We start from the raw sequence: 25,620 nt of genomic DNA on the forward strand, positions 1-25,620 counted from the left end.
ACTCTTCTAACCTAACAATTGAAAAAAAAAATATGCGCGAGATCGAGACCTCCTCCTTTTTTGATGTGAAACATCTATAACCGCACGTAAAATCGATTTCGAAATCATCTCTCTCGCTACACTGAGCTCGGATACCTATAGCTCAGTCTCTGCCAGGCGTCTCGTCTATATACATAACTCGTCTATATATATATATATATATATATTTAGATCATTTTTTTTATTACATTCTCTTTGTTTTGATATTCCTGTACAGGAGGTTGGATAAAAATATGTAACTGGTACTCATGTTCAAAATTCAGTTGTAAGTTGCAGGTTAAATATTACAATCTATAAATGAAATATTACACATGATTGTGTTCCTAATTTATATATAAATTATAGTTTCTATGGCACACTGTTAAATATTATTATAAAAAATGCGTAACATACAAACGAAAAATATTTACAATAGCAAGCAACTTGGTCTATTTACTACTGTGCTCCTTATATATATTCCTGGTAAATTGTTCTATGACGTGTTATTGCGTAGTAACTTTATGGGTTTTTAGTCATTGTGTTACTAAATGGCAAGTTATATTTACGTAAACATACGAGTAGTAGGTAAATTAAATAATTCGCAGATTACTATACCTACCTTGTCTTCGTATGATTTATAATATTTATTTAGAACGTATTATAAGTAACAGTGTTCTCTGATTTGGCGGACGTATTCTGCACAACATATAATTTGACCTTAGGTCATTGCTTATCATTACTGTATCTACTTATTATTATGTGTGTAAAGTATCAACGATGACGTCGTGTATCCAAACTATGACATTTAACTAATTAAAAACTCCTGGATTTTCACAGTTTATTAGTGTTAAGTAGTTCTAAATATAATTAAGATTATTTACAAAAATTTTAGTGTGAGTGCATTACGTGGTCTACTACAACAGAAAGATGATGTCTAAATATTTGGACACTATGACGTTGAAATTCGTCTTATTTGCTAGTAAGTACTATAATACACAGTATTTTTTATTTTTGTTTTATTATATATGGCAGTAGTGTACTGATTTCAGTGAGTTATACATTATATGACGTTATACATTATATCACGTGTCTCAAACGGTGAAGGAAAACATCGTGAGGAAATCTGCATACCAGAGAATTTTCTGCCAATCCGCATTGGGCCAGCGTGGTGGACTATTGGCCTAACCACTCTCATTCTGAGGGGAGACTCGAACTCAGCAGTGAGCCGAATATGGGTTGATAATGATGATGATGATACATTATATGTATATATGATTTACTTTTCCACAGTGACCTATATTACACTATAAATACATAGTTGAATTTTACAATATCATTATAAAATAATTAATTGTATCTATTAAATTGTTTTATTTTACTTGTTTTCGAAACGCATGATCCTGCGGTAGTCTCGTGGAATTCCAAAACGAATTTCCATTTTTGACGGCCTCCGTGGCGCAGTGGTATGCGCGATGGATTTACAAAACGGAGGTTCTGGGTTCGATCCCCGGCTGGGCAGATTGAGATTTTCTTAATTTGTGCAGGTCTGGCTGGTGGGAGGCTTCGGCCGTGGTTAGTTACCATCCTACCGGCAAAGACGTACCGCCAAGCGATTTAGCGTTCCGGTACGATGCCGTGTAGAAACCGAATTTTCATCCTCCTCTTAACAAGTTAGCCCGCTTCCATCTTAGACTGCATCATCACTTACCATCAGGTGAGATTGTAGTCAAGGGATAACTTGTAAAGAATAAAAAAAAAACGAAAATATGCATTAGGAAAATGAATACGAGTGTATGTGGCTGGCCTTATTCGGTTCCTTACATAAGATTGAAATGCAGCGATGTCAAATATTTGTGGTAGAAATAAGTATAGTAGTGATAGTAATAAATGGTTTAATATTTACAGGTATATTTTACAGCAGCTGTTTAGCAAAAAAGGTAAGATTAATTTTGAATGATTTTTATATATTGGTGAAAACTGCATGGAAATCTGTTCAGTATTCTTTGAGTTTATCGCGAATGGACAGGCGGACAGACGCGGTGGAAGACTTTTTCATTAATATACTTATCTATATATTTAAATGTTCCTTACAGGATCTGTACAACAAGGTGTATGCCACATTTCCGGACGACCCGTGTGACGTCACAGAGATAAAAATGCCAGATTTTACCACAACGAAACGTTCAATTAGTGAAATCAGTGAGTAATTGATAGTGATGATGACGTCATGACGTATATATACTGTGTGAAAGAGTTGACGTAAGAGTTTACGCTTACGATACGCTTAGCTGTTACGCTAGATATGACAAGAGATGAGGGTAGAAAACGTTTTGACAGCCTCCATGGCACAGTGGTATGCGAAGTTGATTTACAAGACGGAAACTCTGGGTTCGATCCCTGGCTGGGTTGATTGAGGTTTTCTTAATTGGTCCAGGTATGGCTGTGGCCGTGGCTAGTTTACTTACCGGCAAAGACGTACCGCATAGCAATTTAGCGTTCTGGCACGATGTCGAGTAGAAGCTAAAAGGCGTTTGGTTTTTTATCCCACTTCTATCAAGTTAGGCTTCTTCCATTTTAGATTATATCATCACTTACCATCAAGTGAGATTCAAAGTCAAGGGCTAACTTGTAAAGAATAAAAAAAAGACAAGTTATTTAGGATCACAACATGCTAGTTGTAAAATATTTTATTGATTGTTTTTTCTCTCTTTCTTTTGTGTGATGTGTATTCTGAATAAACATTTCTTTCTTTTTCTCATTTAGCCGATGAGAAACAGGCGTTTACCAGCGCGTATAATATAACGGATTTACTTTGGAGAGTGTGCATAGGAACTTTACGATCTAGCTCTTCCATTTCCATTCTACCACAGAACAGCGAGACGTCGTGAACAATGGCGTCCTTTTGATGTCGACATCCACTTGACCCCATGAAACGTTTTGCATCAATGTTTCTAATAAGAACTACTAAGATGTGGAATGCCCTTCCGGCGTCTGTGTTTCCTGACACGTATAATTTGAGCATCTTCAATGCAAGAAGTATTAGGCGATATCTATCGTCATCATACGGGGCCCTTGAGCTGGTTCTTCGCACGCGGCACGATCCAAACTGCGAAGCGGCGACGCGGCGCTCAGCTGCTCGCATCGCGCGCTGGGAGAGGGGTTGAGTGGTAGGGAGTGAGGGTTCCGTTACACTCTCTGACGGTTCATTAATGTCATCTTCATTAGACTCGTCTTCTTGTAAGCAAAAGGAACAAACGCTATCTTGTTCCAAGTTTGTTATTTGGTTCGAAACTAGTCGGGCATACTCCGACCTTATATCACGTGAGTTTTAGCCGTGTTTCGTAATCAATTAATACTTATCATTGCTTTCCTTCAGGCATGATCGTAGTCAGGCGCAAGCCTATAAAATATTAAAAAAAATACAGAGTCGACGTTTCAGGGACGTTCTCGTAGGTTTAAATTTACCTGAATCTAAGTTTGTATGATGCGGATTTTCAGTAAACTAATTTTTTATGTATTTCAGAATGCTTTGAATACATTTGGCGTATACGATATGAACAAGGCAAGGTTGTGAGAATGGCTCAATGTAAGTATTTGTTTCACTTTAATAATTTTTCATAATATGTCTTCTAAAAACAAAAACAGAATATTTAATATTTTTTTATTGATATCTACATCCTATAAATATTATAAACGCGCTTTGTTACTCTTTAAGGCCCTACTCACACATCTGCCGCAGGGGCAATCTAGGGTGTGGGAGTGGGGATGACCCTTAATTGCATCCTTAATTGTGATGTGTGTAGGCATGCCGGGGCAATTTGGGAGGATGGCCCTGCGGCAGGGCGGCAGGGGCGCGAGACTATCCTTGATCCCTAAGTCGTCCCTGCCGTCGGTGCGGGTGTAGCGCGATTGGGGCAATTTCTCAGTCAGTTAGTCAACAGCTGTCACACGGAGTGCACGTACAAACAGCGTAGAATCAACACTTTTATAATATTCATGTGGCATAACTCACTTCTTTTCTGTAGCCATTTCTTCACCCAGTATCTCCTTTTCCTTTTTTTTTGAGGTAGCACCACAGAAAGCGCCAAGGCTACTCCAATATTTTGAGTGGTCGATAATATGGGTGCCATTCTCAATACGTGTGCTCAGCTCGGCTTATTCTGGAACACTGCACGGCAGGCAAGTGTGTAGAGATACTCCCGATATCGGCACAACCGCCGTGCACCCTAGATTGCCCCTGCGGCAGATGTGTGAGTAGGGCCCTTTTGACGTTACTACTACTGAAGCGATTTGGATGAAATTTGGAACGGAAATAGATTTTACTCTGGATTAGCACATAGGCTATAAAATCCATGAATTCCCGAGATTTGCGAAAACCTGATGATTTTCATGGTAAGAATGTTTGTTACTCTTGCACGACTCGACTACTAAACCGATTCCCTTGAAATTTGAAGTAGAGATAGATTATAGTCTGGATTAACATACAGGCTACTTTTTATCCCGGAACAATCTATGGTTCCCGAGGGATTTGTAAAAATACTAAATTCCACGGGGACTAAATCTCGGGCGTCCGCTAGTATTATAAAAAATATTCACTAAAATTAATATATTTTAGGCGAAAAGAAAGAAGACTGGACTCTTGTGTTAGGGGGAAGTGATGTGTCTCATGGCGAGTACCCGCATATGGTATGTATTTTTTATTTAATGACAAGCTAGCTTTTGACCGCGATCATAATGACGATTAGTCTAAGATGGTAGCCTAACAGTAAGAATAGTCTTACTTGGAAGAGGTACAAGCTTAAATAATATAAGCAATAAACCGGCAAAGTGCGAGTCGTACTCGTGTATGAATGGTATCGTACCATTATCGGCACGATTATAAAAACGGCAAAAAAATCATGTTTGTTGTACTCGTTTGGGAGCTCCTCTTAAATAAAATATTAATTTCATTTTAATATAACTATTAATTAAAGTAAATATATATTCTGTAAATATTTCAAGCATTTACCTACCTGCTGCTGTTATCAGTATCGAGTAAAAACGAGCTAAAAAATTACGTTTGTTGAATGGAAGGCCCGTTACTAATTATATTTTATTTATTTTGTTTTTCAATTGTAATATTTTCATTCATAATGTGCATTATGTAACACCTACTAATATTATTTTTATGTTAATTTAGTTATTATGGAAATAATAGGCTATATTATTACGATTCTGTTTTTCAGTATTTGTTGTTACAGCAGCAACTGATAACAGCGTGATAATTTCATGGGTATTGCTATCACGATTTTATTATTTTCATGGGAACGGGAACTACGCGGGTGAAACCGCGGTGTCTGCTAGTAGTATTACAAATACTTTGCTGTAACAATTACCCCTTTACCCTTTAGGTACCGTTCTCTTTTTACCGTTGTTTTTATTTTTAAATTTTGGTATGGAACCCTAAAATAAAAATTGTAACGTATTATTTTTCTAGGGTGCCCTAGGATGGAAAGCGAAGGTCGGTACATGGATCTTCAAGTGTGGCGGCTCGTTAATCAGCGAGAAGTTTTTGCTGACGGCCGCGCATTGCTCCTGTGTGTCGAGCACCGACAAGAGCGTCACCGAGGTGCAGCCCAAGATCGTGAGACTCGGCTGCAAAAATATTATGGACGTTGTGAGTCTTAGTCATACAAATCATTTAGTACGGCAACAGGATTTGTGGTTTTCATCCCAAAATATAGAGACCAGCGCCAATGTATATTTGGCTCGTATGGGTTCGAATACGGTCCGGGACATGCACCACTACCTTTTCAGTCTCAAAAGGTGAACAAAAACATCGTGAAGAAACCTGCCAACCTGAGAATTCTCTCAATTCTCTAGGTGTGTGAAGTCTGCTAATCCGCATTGGGCCAGCGTGGGGGACTATTGGTCTAACTTTCTGAGAGGAGACTCGTGCTCAACAGTGAACCGAATATGGGTTGTTAACGATGACGATGAGTGTTAGCTATTCAAATCATTATAGTAATGTAAGCAATACATAGCGTGTTTGGCAGCAAACTATTGAGATCAGTGATCACGTTTTTTTTTATAGTAGCCGAGAAATGCTGCTCTCGGAAGCTGTTTAAGCATAACTAGCCATAGAAAAGCAGTCACAGAATATCAACATGGCTGCCTGCGTCCTCTTTAGAATATCTGCACTAGACACTTAGTAGTCCAGCGCTCGTCACTCACTCCTACAACGTTCTTCAGCAGAGCAGGATGGATTTATTAATACAACTGTTAGAAGTATCTATCTAACATGAAATTGACTAATGATGTTGATTTGCATCTGTATATATTGTATTCTACCGGAGAGAGACTTGTACTATTTGTGCCCTCATCAACGCCTCTACCACCCGTTCTTCTGTGGAGCGGAATGCTTTATTCTATGCCAAATTAGTTCTTGACTGCGATCTCACCAGATGTTAAGTGACGATGCAGTCTAAGATGGAAGTGGGCTAATCTGATAGAGGTACAAGTTTATTCTATTTCACCTACAGAATCGTACCTGAACGCTAAATCGCTTGGCGGTACGTCTTTGCCGGTAGGGTGGTAACTAGCCACAGAAGAAGCCTTCCACCATTGTTCCATTTATGGAACATTCGGAGGATGATGATAATCCTACTTCCTACTAATATTATAAACGCGAAAGTTTGTATGGATGTTTGGATGTTTGTTACTCTTTTACGCCGCTACTACTGAAGCGATTTGGCTAAAATTTGGAAATGGAAATGGATTTTAATCTGGATGAACACAAAGGCTACATTTAATACCGAAAAAATCCATGGTTTCCCGAGATTTGCGAAAACTGATGATTTTAATTATATGAATGTTTGTTACTCTTTCACGCCTCGGCTACTCCTAATTAGTTGAAATTTGGTATTGAGATATGTTATAGCATGGATTAACACATAGGCTACTCTTTTTTCCCGGAAAAATTCATGGTTCCCGAGGGATTTGTGAAAAACTAAATTCCACGCGGACGAAGTCGCGGGCGTCCGCTATATGAGAGAGGATACCTACTTGTTCCATTTGTGGGACATTCGGGTGATAATGATGACAATGATTTATTGTTTAAGGATAAAGGAACTCACGCGTACGACGTGAACATCCTCAGGTTCATAAGCCACCACCGCTACCATCCTCCGCGGCAGTACTACGACATAGCCCTGGTTGAGCTGGAGCAGGAAGTGACGTTCCGTTGGCAGGTGCACCCAGCCTGTCTATGGACTGAATTCAGTAACCCTGACGAAGGAACTGTCACTGGTTGGGGAGTGGTTGAAACTGGTATGTTGGAAGTACCTTTTGTATGGAAACCTTTTATGATGAGGGTCTTCTTTAAATAACAACCTGAGGTCTCCCTCAGGAGGTTATAGAGGATTTCTACCCTCTTAAACCACCTCGATGATCCGCAGTGCATTTGTCCAATTTTAGGATATCTTAAGAAAATCTTGTATTCTAGTGTCTTTCTTGCGCTTCGCCAGTAATGCTTATATTCAGAAGTAATTTAGTATCTTGATGTTTATCAATATTATAGAAACCTACAATTATGGAGAATGCTTATTGTAACTCTTCTGGAATTTTATTCGAAAAAACATCGTATTGCAAATTTTCTCTGAACATTTTTCACACTATTTAATAAAATACCTAAATAATAAAAGAATTAAAAAAATAAAGTAAAGCAATGTAGATAAAAAGAAATCAAAGATGTAAATTTTTAGGACTATAATCTATACTAATATTATAAAGCTGCAAAACTGAAGAGTTTGTTTATTTGCTTGAACGTGCTAATCTCAGGAACGACTAGTCCGATTTGAAAAATTATTTTCGCCCATTTATTTATTGGCTGTATAATGTTATCAGCGTATTCCTACGGTGTCGGGAACCACACGGGTGAAATCGCGCGGCGTCGGCTGTACAATTTTGGTAAACCTTAACCTTAACTGATTCCGAATTGATGGACTCAGAGATATATTGTAGCACGACAACTTTGAGCAAGAGCCGTGATAGCCCAGTGGATATGACCTCTGCCTCCGATTCCGGAGGGTGTGGGTTCGAATCCGGTCCGGGGCATGCACCTCCAACTGTTCAGTTGTGTGCATTTTAAGAAATTAAATTTCACGTGTCTCAAACGGTGAAGGAAAACATCGTGAGGAAACCTGCATACAAAAGAATTTCTTAATTCTCTGCGTGTGTGAAGTCTGCCACTCCGCATTGGGCCAGCGTGGTGGACTTTTGGCTTAACCCCTCTCATTCTGAGAGGAGACTTGAGCTCAGCAGTGGTATATGGGTTGATAACGTAACGTAACAACAACTTTGAACAAAACAAACTTTTCAGGCAGTCTCAAAACGTCTCCGGAGCTACAAAAAGCTGATATAAGGATAGTAGAGTCGGATGATTGCGACGAAATGCTGCAGATGAAACGGAATCAACGCAAATGGTGGGGCATCGTGTGGCACCAACTCTGCGCCGGAGACTCCGCCGGACGCATTGACACTTGCAAGGTAAGCACTTCAATGAGGATTTCACCTGAAAGAAGGCGAGATAAAAAAAATACGTGCGTACAAAGTACACATGTCAGAAGTGAAACTTCTTTGGCGAACTAATTTATAAATAACTAAGAGGAAGGGAAAAAGGAAGATAGGTTAGCTCTGACTAAATACATTAAGGACTAGTATCGCACCCAAATTCACGAACAAATTTTTCTGCCATTTTCTAAGGAAAACGAGCTTAGATTTCATACATATCTTATAATAAACTAGCAGTTTTTGTTCATTTTTTATACCATTTAACTACACAAAAAGGTATTTTTACAGAGGTTTTTAACCGACGGACACGATTGTAAACTATGAAACATCGATTCTATAGAGATAGTGTTTATATTCGCATAAGATCGTTGATCATATACTTTGACAGAAAAAATAATGTCTTGCGAGGCAGGTCTTTATCTAATTAGTCTGAGTAGGTTAGGAATTTAATTGTCATTAAAATATATAAAGTGTTGAAAATTAATGTAAATTGTAAATTAAATTTTTTCAATTTATTTCTTTAATATTTACATTGCGCGATTTCTCTCTCTCGTTCAATCTTTCTCACTATAGCTCTCTCCCACCTCTCACTCCATAGCACTGTGCGTGATACGATGTTCGCTCTGTTGCTGATGTTGTCTGCTCACTTTTTCTCAATCTTTCTCACTTGCTTGCTCCCTACTCTCACTCCACGGATAGTTGCTTCATGCTACGTTCGCCCTGTCTTTCTCTCAATCGGTCTCGATCGCTCTCTCTCTCTTTTTCGACACTTACGTTACATCTGTAAAAATTTTACCCTCATGCGCCTAAGGAAGTTTCACTTCAAAAAAAATAACAAAAAGTGTGCCATGGAACCACAAACTCAACTTTACAAACACGAACACCATTTCTGGCTTTCTAGAAGAGGGGTCACCGAATGTTTTTTTTTGGTTGTGTAAGTGTCGTAGTGCCGTTTATGGCGGCGTCACCAGAGGTTGAGTCCATATGTAATGTATGAAAAATACAGAAAAGAGGTCGGTGGCAGCGTTTTCGAATTCAGTGCCTCGTGATCCGAAACTAATTAGTGTAATCATTGAACCAACAATACAGTCGGATTGATGATGATCAGATGTTGTCTATACTAATATTATACAGCTGAAGACTTTGTTTGTCTGATTGAACGCGCTAATCTCAGGAACTACTGGTCCGATTTGAAAAATTCTTTCAGTGTTAGATAGCCCATTTATCGAGGAAGGCTATAGGCTAATATATTATCCCCGTATTCTTGCGGGAACGGGAACAACGCGGGTAAAACCGCGCAGCGTCAGCTAGTAATTTATATGTCGGGGATCGAAGCCCGACCGCTTTATATACATAACGAAGTGCGCACACCAGTGTTTGTTTTTTTTTTGACAAATGCACCAAAACAGCCAGGATTACTAATAAAGCAAATTAATATTTTTGTGTTTCTGATACAGATAAATGGTTGACATTTATGGTCAAAATTATTAAAATTAAAGAATAAAATGTTTTTTATAATATTTAATCTCACAAAGTTCATTTATAAAATGTTGAGCACTTTTTTGACATAAAAACTCTTTGCCAAGATTTAAAAAAGTACCGTTCGTTATTACGGATGATAAAGGTTTTATATTACATTACGGCACATGTGCGTAACGAGATACATCACGATATTGAAATAAGCGACACTTTACGAGCAAATAAATAAACTTTCCTTTTGATATTTCCAAGGGTGATTCAGGCGGTCCGTTGCAGACCCGCATACCTCTGCGGCGCTCAAGCACTTTGTTGCAGTGGAAGCTGTACCAGATAGTTGGAGTGACGTCATTCGGGTTCGGCTGCGCTCGCCCCAACACTCCCAGCATTTACACGAGAGTTGCGAGCTTTGTCAGCTGGATCGAGAACATTGTGTGGCCGACAAACAAGACGCTTGAAAACCGTTTTTTATTTAACACTTAGTTTAATTAGCTTTTTCATCATCATCATCATCATCATCATTATCAACCCATATTCGGCTCACTGCTGAGCTCGAGTCCTCCTCTCAGAATGAGCGGGGTTAGGCCAATAGTCTACCACGCTGGCCCAATGCAGATTGGCAGACTTCACACACGCAAAGAATTAAGAAATTCTCTGGTGTGCAGGTTTCCTCACGATGTTTTCCTTCACCGATTGAGACACGTGATATTTAATTTCATAAAATGCACACAACTGAAAAGTTGGAGGTGCATGCCCCGGACCGGATTCGAACCCCCGCCCTCCGGAATCGGAGGCAGAGGTCATATCCACTGGGCTATCACGACTTACTTTTTTAATGTACATAAATGAAAAGTTGGAGGTGCATGCCATGGACCGAATTCAAACCCATACCCTCCGGAATCGGAGGGAGAGATCTAGAAGCCATCACGGCTTAATGAAGCTTTAGCTTTTTTAAAGAATATATTATGCCATCAAAAACATTCTATCTAAAATATCTGCAAAGTCTCGGACGCGTTCGCTGTAAAAAGTTGTGTGCATTTACAAGTATGTATTCTAAAGCCATATTGAGTATTTTATAAGTAAAGTAGATAATTTCATTCATGCCCTATTTTAAATCGGCGATTAATCTTTATTTACAATGTTTATCTTATATAAATAGCGGCAAATGCAGTCACAGATTTATCTTCTAGACACAATATGTTTAGATATAAAAGAGAATCAGAATATATTTGCCTTTTATATAAATAAATAGTAAACTGTAAATGCCATTTTTTATTAGTATTTGTCCCTGACCCTATAAAAATCTCATGTCCAGCGATGGACGTTCATTGCTTGATGTGTTGATAGTGATTACTTATAAGTAGATTTAGTTGTTATAAAAATAGAGATACAGGGAATAGAGGAAAGTAGGAGTAAAGGAATAGAATAATACACATTTGGTTTGAAATGAAAGAGTTGTTTTATCTAAATAAAAAATATTTATAACTTATTCGATATCTTTAGTAATTAAACATTTAGTATTTAAAGTAAAGCAATTTTCATTATCTTTATGCCACCCTTCTGACCTTATTCCTAGAGATAAAAGGTTAATAAGGATAAAATAAGGATAAAAGGATAAGGGATACAATTAACTTTTGTCTGTCGCAGTAACTTGAAAAGCATACATATTTCAAAATCCAATTCACTTTGGTACACTAAGTTCTTCACACTACACTAAGTTACTTAGTACATTTTTTTTTATTTAAATAAAGAATATTTCCCATATATATATTTTTTAATATGACCAATATTCCAATTCCCATCCAACTAGTCGGGAAAGACTGTGTTAGGAGTGGGTACGACAATAGACCAACGGGGCGGGGATCGAACCACCACCCCTTGATGATAAGTCCGACCGCTCTTACCGTTGAGCTATTGAGAACTTAAGGTACTTAGTACATCAAGTTCTTAGTTCAATGTAAACTGATGTCAAATTATAGTTGATTCAGTGTCGTGTCCCCAAACCTTGTCTTCAATCCAATCTATGAAGCTGGAGACCCGCGTGTATATGCCGGGACGGTTTTTTTGTCCGCATCTAATACCAAAGGAGGTAACTCCAAGGATCTGGTATATGTTCCCTTCAGTCTTCAAGGGCACCTTCACTTGTAAGGGACCACCGGAGTCACCCTGAAAATGGTATTGCAATTACTAAAGTAGTTATTGTAGCAAACAATAAATGAAACATTAACAAATGTGAGGAATTAAATAATCACACTAATATTATCAAGGCGAAAGTCTGTGTGTAAGTGTGTAAGTATGTTTGTTCCTCCTTTACGCTGCGGCTACTGAAGCGATTTGGCTGAAATTTGGAATGGAAATAGTTTTTACTCTGGATTAACACATAGGCTACTTTTCATCACAAAAAAATCCACGGTTTCCGCGGGATTTGTGAAAAACTAAATTCCACGCGGACGAAGTCGCGTGCGTCCGCTAGTATCTAAATAAAATGTAGCAACTGAATAAAATACTGTCAACAGTAGATTAATATGTACTTTTGGGGTAGGTAGTTAGTTGTGATTAAGCCCTCATTCACGTTCCCTCATCATTTGAGACACGTGATATTTAATTTCTTAAAATGCACATAATTGAAAAGTTGGAGGTGCATGCCCTGGGCCGAACTCGAACCTACGCCCAAATCGAAGGTAGAGGTCCACTGGGACAGGTTACTTGAAATGTAGTAAAATATGCAGATTCATACCTGACACGTATCAATGCCACCAACAAGCTTACCAGCGCACATCTGGTTTTCCTTGAACCCACCCCAATTTCTGTTATGAAACATTTCGAGAATACTGTCGCACTTCGGCGTGTCAATGATGTCAACCACAGCTGTCTGAAGCTCAGTAGGATGTTTGCCTGGAATGTACGTAATCTTTAGTTCTTATCCGAGTTTAAGAAGTAACTTTTCCTTCATCATTAATAACCCACATCCGGCTCACTGCTGAGCAGCAGTCTCCTCTCAGAATGAGAGGGGCTAAGCCAATAGTCCACCATTGGAGCAGCTCCAATACGAAATCGCAGACTTCATACACGTAGAGAATAAAGAAAATTTCCACTGTATGCAGGTTTCACGGTGTTTTTCCTTCACCGTTCGAGACACGTGATATTTAATTTATTAAAATGCAATAACTTAAAAAAAAGAAAAAGACCGAATTCGAACGTTTGCCCTCCGAAATCAGAGGCAGAGGTCTTATCCACTGGGCTTTTTTAGAGGCACCAACCAAATTAGTCCTTACAAGACCCAAAATAACCGATATAACTCACTCAACGAATCGAAAATTTAAAAAGGTAATGACGGCCTCCGTGGCGCAGTTATATGCGCGGTCGATTTACAAGACGGAGGTCCTGGGTTCGATCCACTGCTGGGCAGATTGAGATTTTCTTAATTTGTCTAGGTCTGGCTGGTGGGAGTCTTCGGCCGTGGCTTGTTACCACCCTACCGGCAAAGACGTACCGCCAAGCAATTTAGCGTTCCGGTACGATGCCGTGTTATGCCGTGTGCTGACAAGTTAGCCCACTTCCATCTTAGACTGCATCATCACTTACCATCAGGTGAGATTGTAGTCAAGGGCTAACTTGTAAAGAATAAAAAAAAAAGAACACAAATCGCAGAACCGGTATATAGTGAAGTCCCAAGATGCTGGGAATCTTGCACCAGAATACAGTGTTGCTTGACCCGTTCAGCATGGACTGACATTGTGTACGGTTACTGGATTAAGTCGGCGTGCCCTTGGAAGACCATTTATTATTTTATAGCCGTTCATTGTATGGAATGATGATGACATTAAAATGATGACAATAAATGGCTTGATAATTAAATTAATTAATTAAACAAATAAAAAACCCGACTGCATAAATGATACAAAAACTGAAAAGAAAAAAAAAACAAGCTCAGTCCAGAAGTGTAGAAAACAATTAGAAAACAGTCGGGACTTATTATATTGAATAGAATGATTTTCGTCTACATTTTTTAATTCTGAAAATCAAAAAGCCCTTGATATGAATTTGATTCCCATGTTGCAATATTAAAAAAAAAAAAAATCACCTCGATTCTACAGCGTCTCACAGACGACTTGTTGGTTTTTTTCTAATTTCACCTATCTAAGAACACTTGGGTTATAAAAACAAATCTAACGATATCTGAATTACGTAAATCCGTTCAGTGGTTTGGAAGATATGAGGTAATAAAGAATATTACATACATATATGTATACAAGATACGCGCGAAAAACATAACCCTTTTTGCAGTCGGGTAAAAATAGAACCAAATATCAAACCCAAAAAGTAGATTGAACGATGCTGGATACTCACCACCTTCAGTGTATCCCCAACCAGTTAAGATGGCCTCAGTGCCGAGGTGGCTAGTATCAGAATAGGGCCATAAGCACGCTGGGTGTAAGTTGCCTTTGAACTGTACCGGTGATTCGAACTCTATGACGGCTATATCGTAATACTTCATTGGTGACTTGTAGTCTGGATGGTTGATGAAATTTTTGATATTTACGTCTATTGGATTACCATGTATGTTAAACTGAAATAAATTTCCAAATATTTTAAGGCGATATCATTTGACGGCCTCTGTGGCGCAGTGGTATGCGCCGTGGACTTACAGTGGTCCTGGGTTCGATCCCCGGCTGGACCGATTGAGGTTTTCTTAATTGGCCCAGGTCCGGCTGGTGGGAGTCTTTGGCCGTGGCTACCGACAAAGACGTACCGCCAAGCGACTTAGCGTTCCGGTACGACGTCGTGTAGAAACCGAAAGGGTGTGGATTTCATCCTGCTCCTACCAGTCAGCCCAATTCCATCTTAGATTGCATAATCACTTACCATGTTTATCATGTTTTTTATCACATTTTCATGTTTATCGAATAATCCTAACCTTAGTATAGAGAATTATTGATTTATTATAAGAATAGAGAAGACAAATGTACATTAAATTTTAAAGAGAATTTTGCATGTATTGAATAAATTCAATAACTATTGGACTAATTTGAAAATTCATTCACTAATGGAAAGCTACATTATCAGGGAATAACGCTGTATAAATAATATCTCTGTATTTTTACGAGAACGGGAACTACATGGGTGGAACTACGACGTTCTGCTACTACTTTATATTAGGCCAGTATAGTACGAACCTTAAATTGGACTAACCCCAGTATATTTAAAGATGTGCGCGTCCTACATTTATACTGACTTGTAAATTATTTCTGCAGTTTATGATACAAGTTCCACCTAGCAGCAGCAAGTACAAGCAAAACAGAATTTTTGGATTAATACATTTTCTATAAAGTTTACAGTAGTGAGTTAATTACCTCATCATCAGCAATATTCTCAACACCAAACCGTACAATTTCTGGTGTTGAATTGATGACGTCAGGAGACTGCCTCAACGACAACCTGGAGCAATGGGCCGCTGTCAGCGCAAACTTCTCACTGATGAGTGTACTACCACATTTGAAGAGCCATTCCGGTGAACCACTCTTTGATTTCCATCCAATGGCGCCCTGTAATGGTAATGCCTGTTTGTTGACTATTCCGGCGCAGTTGGTATCGTTGTTCTCAGATGGGTATTCCGTTCGGTTTCGTTTGGGAATTTGTATTTTCTTGGCTCAGATCTGGTCTGGTGGTAGCTCAGACTAATTACATAAGGATTAGTATCTCACCCAAAGTCGCGAACAAAATTGTCTTTTATTTTCCGGGGAAAAAAAGCGAGGTAAATTTATCTTATACTAAACTTGAGGTTGTTACACCATTCAACTACACAAAAATATATTTTTACGGAGCTCTTTAACCGACGAACACCATATGAAACATCCATTCTATTAGACAATTTTTGTAACCGCATTAGATCGTTGATCATATACTTTGACAGAAGATTAACGTCTAGCGAGGCAGGTCCTTATGTAACTAGTCTGAGGGTGGTAAGGCAACTTGGCTGTTTATCGTTGTACCAGTAAAGACATTCCGGTACGTTGTCGCGTAGAAACCGCCATAGGTATGGGTAGAATAAGCTTGTACCTCTTACAAGTAAGTCCGCTTCCTAACATCAGCTGAGATCGTAGTCCAAGGGTCCAAGTCTATATTATTGTCATTGAACAAAAAATGCCCTCTAAGCATAAGTGCCGTTTTTTAGTCACAACGATGGTCTAATAATACTTTTAATATATTACTAGCAAACGCTAGAGTCTTCGTCCGCGTGGAAACTTTTTCCGTAAGCTTGTAACCTTGCAAGGCCTTTAGACCTCCTTAATCCGACCTTGTCACAAAATCTGTTCTTAGCGAACTATAAACTTCCTCCCTGCCAAATTTCATCGTTGTACGTGAAGGTTTTTGATATTATATTGTAGGAAATAGTAGTCTGAGACGGATGTGACATCGCTCGATGTTGTCTTGACTCGTGGCGTAGGTGGCGCGACTTGTTTCCGTAAAGAGTAGGGACTTAGAGAGGGGTAGCGATCGGTTGGCGGGATCGATTAGCGATACAAGGCGCTCGTCGTACGGTCAGCTTCAATATGCTCGTGGCGTTTGAGCTGTCTACATCTCCTGTTGTGTAATTCTTTATGGGTTACTTGGGATAGGTGGTGAGTTGAGTGGAAAAGGGAAGTGTTAGTTAACTGTCAAGGGATCCCTTAATCCTACATACAAAGATCACATGTTCGTCAATAGAGGAGAATGACCTTGAGTGCAGACTCAAGGTCATTCTCCTCTAGGGTCTTATTTTGGTTACAGTTTGAATTGTTAATTAAGTTGTCCTGACAACTGTTGTAAATCATTGTTTGATATTGGTTTTCTTGTTTTTGTTTTCTGAGTCTGCTAAAAATATATAAACAATAATAATATGAATATCGTAGTCATTAAAACAGAAATTATTGTACTGACCATGTGTGGGAATTCCCCATGCGATGCTGGTCGTCCGCCAAATATGACGGGTGAATTTATTAAGAAAAAAAATTCTGGCATAACACCTTTCTTTATTTGAGAAATGAGGTAAATCCGACCTGAAAAATAAATAATAATTTTATACAATACTTACTTGAAAACTTTATTATGTTTCATTGTATTAGAAGATGTATTTAATTTCCTAAAAATATATAAAAAATATTTATACTGTATTTTTTTTGTAGGTATCTTACTGAGTGATATTAAAAGTCACCTACATCTCTGTCCCCACTGCACTTCTTTGTCACGATTTTCCATTTCCCAAATGTATTCCAAGCATTCTGAAAAACAGGTATTACATAAATAAGTTATAAAATATAATTGTATTATTACATTATAAAATATAATGTAATTTGCGTTGTCACACTAATATTATAAGTAAGTTTGTGTGTAAGTGTGTAAGTTTGTATATTATAAGTAAGTTTGTGTGTAAGTGTGTAAGTTTGTAAGTATGTTTGTTCCTCCTTTACGCTACGGTTACTGAAGCGATTTGGCTGAAATTTGAAATGGAAATGGACTTTGATCTGGATTAACACATAGGCTATTTTTCATCCCGGAAAATCCATAGTTCCAGCGGGATTTGTGAAAAACTGAATTCCACGCGGACGAAGTCGCGGGCGTAAAACTGAGTTAATGTTCATTTACACGAGCGGAAGCTGCTACCGACGACCGCAGTCGACTCTATGTCGGCAGTCGACTCTATGTCGGCCGCTCGTGTAAATGAACCCTTAGGTGGTGATTATTTATTAGTCTTATTGTAGTAATAGAAGGAAGTAAATTTCAGCCAAATAGCTTCAGTAGCCGCAGCGTAACGGAGGAAAAACTTACACGCAAACTTTTTTCTTTATAATATTAGTGTGATAAAATCCGTCAACGATAAAAAATAATAGGAATACATACTTGTTTCACTTATCCTGCGGCCCGCTTTCTTGTAGTCAGGCATTTCATTCTCAAATGGATCGCAGGGTTTTTCATTGGAATCTCCAAAATCAACATCGTAATAAGTCTCGTTACTCTGTAATAGATGTCTGAATTTAGACCTTTAATATTATATATCGCCAGATATATATCTTAGATGGCATCGTCACTTAACATGTTTAATCGACTTCAAAAAAAAGGAGGAGGATCTCAATTCGACGCTTATGTTTTTTATTTTTTACCTTAAGGTGAGCTTGTTTGAGGCCTTCAAATTCAGAAGGTAGCACATACGATGTTATTTTTCGCTTTTTAGTTTACTTTTGTGATTTTGAAGTCGGTTGATTTTTTTTGTTAATAACATTTTTTTTTCTTTACAAGTTAGCTCTTGACCAAAATCTTTACTTGCTAATATAGGTACTAATGTAAATTTACGTAAAATGACGATAATTATGGAAATTCGTTGAACAAACGATGTTAGATATTTACAAAAACGAAAATACGACGAATATCGATATAGTGACTCATTGTTTGAATGGTACACCGAGATACATAATAAGACCGCTGAAGGGAAGTGATGTTGCAATCTAAGATGGAAGCGGGCTACCTTGTTAGGAGAAGGATGAATCCACACCACTCATCACACATCAGATGAGATAGCAGTCGAGGGCTAGCTTTTCACAGAATATTATTTTTTGTAATAATGTTCTACACAGAAACGGCTTTCCATGTGTATGCGCAGTGGTAAGCGCAGTGGACTTACAAGATGTAGGTCCTGGGTTCGATCCCCGGCTGGGCCGATTGAGATTTTCTTAATTGGTCCAGGTCTGGCTGGTGGGAGCCTTTGGCCGTGGCTAGTTACCACCCTATCGCCAAGCGATTTAGCGTTCCGGTATGACATCGTGTAGAAACTGAAATGGGTGTGGATTTCATTTTCCTCCTAACAAGTTAGCCCGATTCCATCTTAGATTGCTTCAACACTTACCATCAGGTGAGATTGTAGTCAAGGGCTAACTTGTAAAGAATAATAAAAAAAATGTAATAATGTTCCACTCAGAAACGATCACTGTCGGATGCTAACGACTGGGACATGTACTTTCCGAGGCACGGGGGTGTAACACAATAAGTGGCCGTATTATTGTTAACACTAATGTCGTTGACTGTACCAGTAGTCGGATAGTGTTAATTAATTTAAATTGGAAGCTTCACTGTGTCACGCGCTCTCAATAACAAGTTAATGCTGATTGGATAAACGTCCACCTACCTGTTACTCATAATAGAATGATTGCATTTACACTTATTTTTCCTATTCCTACAGGAAAATTGTTATAATTTCAGAGTTTTTAACCGACTTCAAAAAGGAGGAGGTTCTCAATTCGGTCGGTATTTTTTTTTTTTTTTTTTTTTATGTATGTACACCGATTACTCAAAGACGCCTGGACCGATTTCAAAAATTCTTTTTTTGTTTGAAACGGTATAGTCCCCATTTGGTCCCATTGCCATCATGACAAGATCTGATGATGGAATCCTGGAGAAATTGAGGGGAACTTTCGAAAATTATATGGGTGTCTAGTGTGTTTGTAAACTTTTTCATTTAGTACCTTTGAGAAATACAAAATTATGAAGGTTTAAAATCGATCTGATGATGGAGTCATAAAACAGACGAGGGATCTCCTTGGCGATTTACAGCAGTTACCTTGTGTTTGGGCTTGATTAATTTGTATTAATGAGAACTTTCCACATAGATAGGTTGTGACTGTCATTTAGGGGTTTGGTGATGAAGACCAAGGACAATTAAGGGAACTCCTTAACAGTTTACAGTAACTACCTTGTGTTTGGCCTTGATTAATTCGTATTGCTGAGAACTTTCTACCTAGATGAGTTGTGTCTGTTATTAGGGGTCTGATGATGAAGACCAAGGTCAATGAAGGGAACCCCTTGACGGATTACGGTAGCTACCTTGTGCTTGGGCTTGATTAATTTGTATTGCTGAGAATTTTGTACCAAGATGGGTTGTGACTGTCATTAGGGGTCTGATGTATTCGTTTGAGATGAAATTTTACACTAAAAATTGAAAAATAATAAAAATTTTAATAAAAAAAATACAACCGACTTCAAAACCTAAAAACATACCCACTAAACTAAAAAGCGAAAAATAACATCATAATATGTTCTACCTGCTGATCAGTATGAAGTCGGTGCTTAGCCGGTGTTGTCTTAATTTAAGCCATTTCTGACAGGACCACATGAAACAACACTGTCTGCAAAATCTAAATCTATAAGATATGCTCACATGGCTTGAATTAATACATCACCGGCTAAGCACCGACTTCATACTGATCAGCAGGTAGAACATATTATGATGTTATTTTTCGCTTTTTAGTTTAGTGGGTATGTTTTTAGGTTTTGAAGTCGGTTGTATTTTTTTTATTAAAATTTTTAATAGAACTATATTACATTATACTGACTGATTGGTCCAGTCGTTAGCCTGTGTAATTTCGGATCATTGAACGTTGATTCAGTCGAATCCCGGACCGGGCTATGAGATATGATTATAATAGTTAATAAATCTCCTACAATATGCAAAAATCTACTGCTGTGGGAGAAACATAAAAAACGGTTAAAGTAACACGAACACAGGGATAACCCAAAATAACTCATAACGTTGATACAATTGGTATATCTCGTTATATTAATATAAATTTGGAAGAAATATTAATGGAATTTAATTTACATGTTTAAATATGGAAATGTTGATACCTGTCTTATTAATTAGTACTTAATTACTATTAGGTATCCTCAATAAAATCATCTAATGCATAAATTAACATTATAATACCAACAACTTTTAACAAACTATTATAAATACCAATATAGCAGAACAAATTATAAAAATTATAGAACTGTCGCAGCAGTTAAATTAATAAAATTTTCTTTGTACCTACTTTTATTACCTACTGCCAACTTTTTTTTTCATTATTATTCTTTACAAGTTAGCCCTTGATTACAATCACACCTGATGGTAAGTGATGATGGAGTCTAAGATGGAAGCGGGCTAACTTGTTAGGAGGAGGATGAAAATCCACACCCCTTTCGGTTTCTACACGACATCGTACCGGAACGCTAAATTGCTTGGCGGTACGTCTTTGTCGGTAGGGTGGTAACTAGCCACGGCCGAAGCCTCCCACCAGCCAGACCTGGACCAATTAAGAAAACCTCAATCGGCCCAGCCGAAGATCGAACCCAAGACCTCCGTCTTGTAAATCCACCGCGCATACCACTGCGCCACGGAGGCCGTCACTACGAGCAGAATAACTAACTGTTACCCTCATAAGAAGGATCAAAGTCACTCTGCGAGCGAGCTACTCGTATCCTTGGAGTTTCTTTGCGAGATCGAATAAGAAATGAGGAGATCCGCAGAATAACCAAAGTCACTAATATAGCTCAGCGAGTTGCAAAGCTGAAGTGGCAATGGGCAGGGTACATTTTTCGAAGAGCCGATGAACGTTGAGGTCCCAAGGTGCTGGACTGGCGACCCCTCACCGGAAAGTGCAGTCTTGGTCGACCTCTCGCTACGTGGACCGAGGATATCAAGCGGGTTACAGGGAGCTGCTGGATGCTGGCGGCACGAGACCGTTTTTTTGGAGGTCCATGCAAGAGGCCTATGTCCAACAGTGGACGTCCATCGGCTTTTAATGATGTTGATAACGAAGAGCTGAATCCGTGGTACATTAGATTCCTCCTGTACGATAGAAATGGTTGGTTGTTTTACTGTTTGTAGTATTATTATTACGCAGCGATTGTTAAATGCGTAAATAGTTTGAGCTTATTATGGAACTTACTTGAATTGCCTCTAACAGGAACTTTTCCAATTCATCTGTGCTGGTCGTCTCTGACTGTGCCACTGTGCACCACAAAAAAAAACAATATAATAAAAATGCATACTTTTTGTTTGTGTGTATGTTTGTTTGATACAATTTTACGCAAAAACTGATTAACCGATTTTAAAAATTCATTCACTTCTTTATAATTACTTACTTTAGTATTTTAGATTTAGCCTGAATTATAGAAATTTGATTCTCCAATGTACATTATCTTATTCTCTTTTAGCTAGCTTATTCGTAAATAAATGCAAAAATATTTTTTTCAGTCAGATAATAAACAACTTCAACTTTGAATTCTTTACAAATCCCGCAGATACCATGTTTTTTTCCGGGATACAAAGTAGCCTTATAAATTGATGAATCTTCTCTATCTTTCAGTGAAAGTTCCATGTTCATCAAACACTTCAATTTTACTTATACCATTGTGATGAAGTTAATAAAAACGAATAAATAATTGAAATAAAAATCATTTAATTTTACATACCTGAAAACAGTGTTGCCACCAGAAGGCCTGACAACAACATTTCTATAATTATAAAATGAGACGATTCACAGAAAGTTAACAATTTTTTTAATATAATAATATGTTTAAATAACTTTACATATTCATAGAAACTGCGTACTCCAGCACGCGGCCTTACAATCTGAGGACAAGCTCAAGACATTTGAAAACCTGTTCTCATTATCATCTCTGAGAAACACGTAAGGAATCCGACACACTAACGCCTCATTTGTGTTAAGTTTGTGTCCAAGTAAAGCACACTGGTTTGTAATAATCTACTATTATGTATTATGTGCTAATACTGTATTGTCTAGTAGTCGAGATGAGTGAGCATGAGTCTCATCTTAGATAAGGGTTAGGCTAATAGTCCACCAATGCGGACTGCGGATTTTTATTTTATTGAGGGTTCAAAAACAACATCATACCCATTTGAACGCTCATGATAGCAACCGGGTAAATAAATAAACGCCACGTATACCCTGCCCCCCAAAAATCCCCAAAAAATACCAAAATTCGAAAGATGCCGACCTACTAAAAACATTACGACGGCTTAAGTATCGCACGTATTTTAAAATGAAATACCACGTCGTGCAGGGGAGAATATAGAGAATAACTTTACCGTTCTATTTAAACCGCCAACAAATATTTACTTATAATAAAAAATGTTAAACTTTGACTTTTTTACCACAAAAATACAGATTACAAATTACAATATTTAATTTTTGAATACGCACAGAGTGTATGGCCCGGACCGGATTCATAATTACAAGTCGAAGGCGGAGGTTCTTTCACGAGGGCCTGATATGTGATTGTATAGTTATTACGATAACTTAGTTTAAGTTCCTTAATGTATTCTTCTATAATATAAAAATGAATCGCAAAATGCGTTAGGAAGCGCATAACTCAACAACGCCTGGACCAATTTGGCCAATTCTTTTTTTTAAATGTTTGTTTAAGTTCTAGGATGTTTTTTACTACGAGAAAATAATTGCCGGAAAAACCATAAAAATAGCCCTTTTCTTTTCCCATACAAATGTTTTCTAACGAAAACGTATTCAATTTGAGCTTTATTGTTATTGTATAAAGTTCATATTAAATTACAAGCACTCACTGCTGTAATTTTTTCTGATTGTTTGTTATTGTTAGGTTTTTATGACAGAAAAAAATTAAAATTCAGGGGTAGGGTATGGGTAGAGGTAGGGTAGGAGTAGGGTAGGGTAGGGTAGGGTAGAGGTAGGGTAGAGGAAGGGTAGGGGTAGTTTAGGGGTAGGGTAGCGGTAGGGTAGGGGTAGTTGAAAGTTTACATCGAGTTTTACGCGGACGAAGTCGCGGTCGTCCGCTAGTTCTGAATAAAAATAAAACTATTCTACCTTTTTATTCTATTCTTTTCAAGGAGGCGTTTGTTACAATTTACCTAACAAAATTAACTACCTAAAACTATTATTATAAAGATAAAATAAAAGGAAATATAAAAATATATCAACAGACATATGCGTCGTATACTATACCTATACCATCTATTATCTTAATAGTGTCAGTTAGTCAGTCGGAGTGTATTTAGATATAGTGTTACCCTAACCATAATGTAACATAGTGCCACAAAGGCTAACCACTGAGCCATTAAGGGCAGTTTTCACATACTTACCTATCTGAAATTGCCACCAGTTCCGAAGCTCATATATTAATATCATTTTTCAAATAGCAGCGATCCTTTTGGCGTATATTAAACTTGACTTCCATTTTTCAAAACGAGCCCCTGATTGGACAGCCGAGTCAGGTGATGTTTTAATAATTCGGGGAATTTCATTAATTTGTAATGAAAACGTCAAGAACTTTGCGCCTCTTCAAATTTGGATGGTGAATGAAGAAAAATTGTACGTTCAAAATATTCTATTACTAGAGGGATTTCCGCAACTCCGTCCGCGTGAAATTCGATATAATTTTTTAATCCCTATTTCACCCCTTCCTAATAATATTTTAGCATGTTTTATATATAATAAATAGTCCACTAATCATTTAACAAAAAGATAACTCGAAACCTGAACAATTTATGTAGAAAAAAAACTTCAACCCTTTAGTAGCTTTAGGGGTAGATTTTCGAAAAATCTTGAATACATTATTTTAGTATTATACTAGTTAAAGGACTTTCCATACTAACTTTCAAACCCTATTTCACCGCCATCCATGTTTATTTTAGCAATAAAAGTATCCTTTAACCTCCTTCGTATTATGGTCTCTATTCACGCCAAGTTTTATTTAAATTTATTCAGTAGTTCCAACGTGATGCCTGGTCAACAAAATCATGAACAGACAGACAGACAGACAAAAATATAAATATTTATTTTGGCTTCAGTACCGATTATTCAATTAATTTAATAAAACAAATTCTTTAATGTATAGAATTGGACCTGTTACGATAGCTAACTTCAAAATAAAACACATATAGATATATTCTAGTGTTTGTTGCGATCACATTTTTTTTATTCAGTGACAAGTTTTCTTTACTCTACTCTACTGTACTCTATTTTACTCTATTCTACTTAATCTCTATAATGCGATCACCTGATGTAAGGTGACCTGCGGGCTTATTATGTACCATTCAAACAATGAGTCACTGCATCGATTTTCGTCGTATTTTCGTTTATGTGATCATCTAACACAGTTAGTTCTATGAAATTACCTTAACTACGACATTTTGCATCAAGTGGTAATGATGTTTTGTTTGAACAATCATCTAACATGAATATTTCAACGAAATTACGCAAATACCAGTTTTATACAACGTCTCATAATTCGATGGAGTTGGCTGCACACTCGAAAAAAGATGACGTCATGCGTCGTTACCTCGCTCTGGGGTTGCCAACTTTTTTTACAAGAAATAAAGTATATTCTGGTCTATGAAGATAATTAAACAGTATTTTAGAAAAAAAGGAACATTTTTTTAAAAAAAATGCAACCATTTCATCAATACTATCTTATGACGTTGTCACGTTCAACTATCGTCAGTAAACCGAGACAAAAATTTAACCCTTGACAAGCTCTCAGTCTTTATTACGAGTGAAGGTTTCTCTCAGGTTCAGGGCCTTAATATTTTTTTTATTCTTTACAAGTTAGCCCTTGACTACAATCTCACCTGATGGTAAGTGATGATGCAGTCTAAGATGGAAGCGGGCTAACTTTTTACGGGTTAGGAGTTGATTATGAAACACGGCTAAAAACAACGTCGGAGTATAACCGACTAGTTTCGAACTCATACGGGGTCCTTAGTCATGAGCTAGTTCTTGCAACGCGGCA

The 25,620-nt window shown here is 37.7% G+C and overlaps 2 protein-coding genes across 2 annotated transcripts; one reads left to right on the forward strand and one right to left on the reverse strand.

Annotated features, from left to right (window-relative positions):
- Window positions 1–526: 526 nt before the first annotated feature.
- LOC112044697 (serine protease Hayan) lies at window positions 527–10,540 on the forward strand. The gene is made up of 9 exons (XM_052886440.1): window positions 527–997; window positions 1,924–1,955; window positions 2,112–2,217; window positions 3,542–3,604; window positions 4,634–4,704; window positions 5,495–5,674; window positions 7,119–7,326; window positions 8,378–8,544; window positions 10,300–10,540. The coding sequence occupies exons 1-9, from the start codon at window positions 946–948 to the stop codon at window positions 10,525–10,527; spliced, it is 1,107 nt and encodes a 368-aa protein (XP_052742400.1). The 5' UTR covers window positions 527–945; the 3' UTR covers window positions 10,528–10,540.
- A 945-nt stretch (window positions 10,541–11,485) lies between these two features.
- LOC112044694 (trypsin-2) lies at window positions 11,486–24,637 on the reverse strand. Its single transcript, XM_024080617.2, has 9 exons — window positions 22,309–24,637; window positions 21,783–21,844; window positions 17,926–18,040; window positions 17,244–17,306; window positions 16,966–17,084; window positions 15,399–15,590; window positions 14,395–14,614; window positions 12,782–12,939; window positions 11,486–12,210 (listed from the first exon to the last, which is right to left on the reverse strand). The coding sequence occupies exons 1-9, from the start codon at window positions 22,346–22,348 to the stop codon at window positions 12,013–12,015; spliced, it is 1,167 nt and encodes a 388-aa protein (XP_023936385.2). The 5' UTR covers window positions 22,349–24,637; the 3' UTR covers window positions 11,486–12,012.
- Window positions 24,638–25,620: the final 983 nt, after the last annotated feature.

Source organism: Bicyclus anynana, chromosome 17 (genome assembly GCF_947172395.1).
Source record: "Bicyclus anynana chromosome 17, ilBicAnyn1.1, whole genome shotgun sequence".
Taxonomy (NCBI): domain Eukaryota; kingdom Metazoa; phylum Arthropoda; class Insecta; order Lepidoptera; family Nymphalidae; genus Bicyclus; species Bicyclus anynana.

Bases quoted from the DNA above. Each gene is read 5' to 3' on its own strand.
- LOC112044697 (XM_052886440.1), top strand. From the start codon at position 946: ATGATGTCTAAATATTTGGACACTATGACGTTGAAATTCGTCTTATTT. The intron at 2,218-3,541 runs GTGAGTAATTGA...TATGTATTTCAG, and splicing joins ACGTTCAATTAGTGAAATCA to AATGCTTTGAATACATTTGG. The intron at 8,545-10,299 runs GTAAGCACTTCA...GATATTTCCAAG, and splicing joins GACGCATTGACACTTGCAAG to GGTGATTCAGGCGGTCCGTT.
- LOC112044694 (XM_024080617.2), bottom strand. From the start codon at position 22,348: ATGTTGTTGTCAGGCCTTCTGGTGGCAACACTGTTTTCAG. The intron at 21,845-22,308 runs GTATGTAAAATT...TGTGGTGCACAG, and splicing joins GGTGGCAACACTGTTTTCAG to TGGCACAGTCAGAGACGACC. The intron at 18,041-21,782 runs GTAAGTTCCATA...CATCTATTACAG, and splicing joins TCCTGTTAGAGGCAATTCAA to AGTAACGAGACTTATTACGA.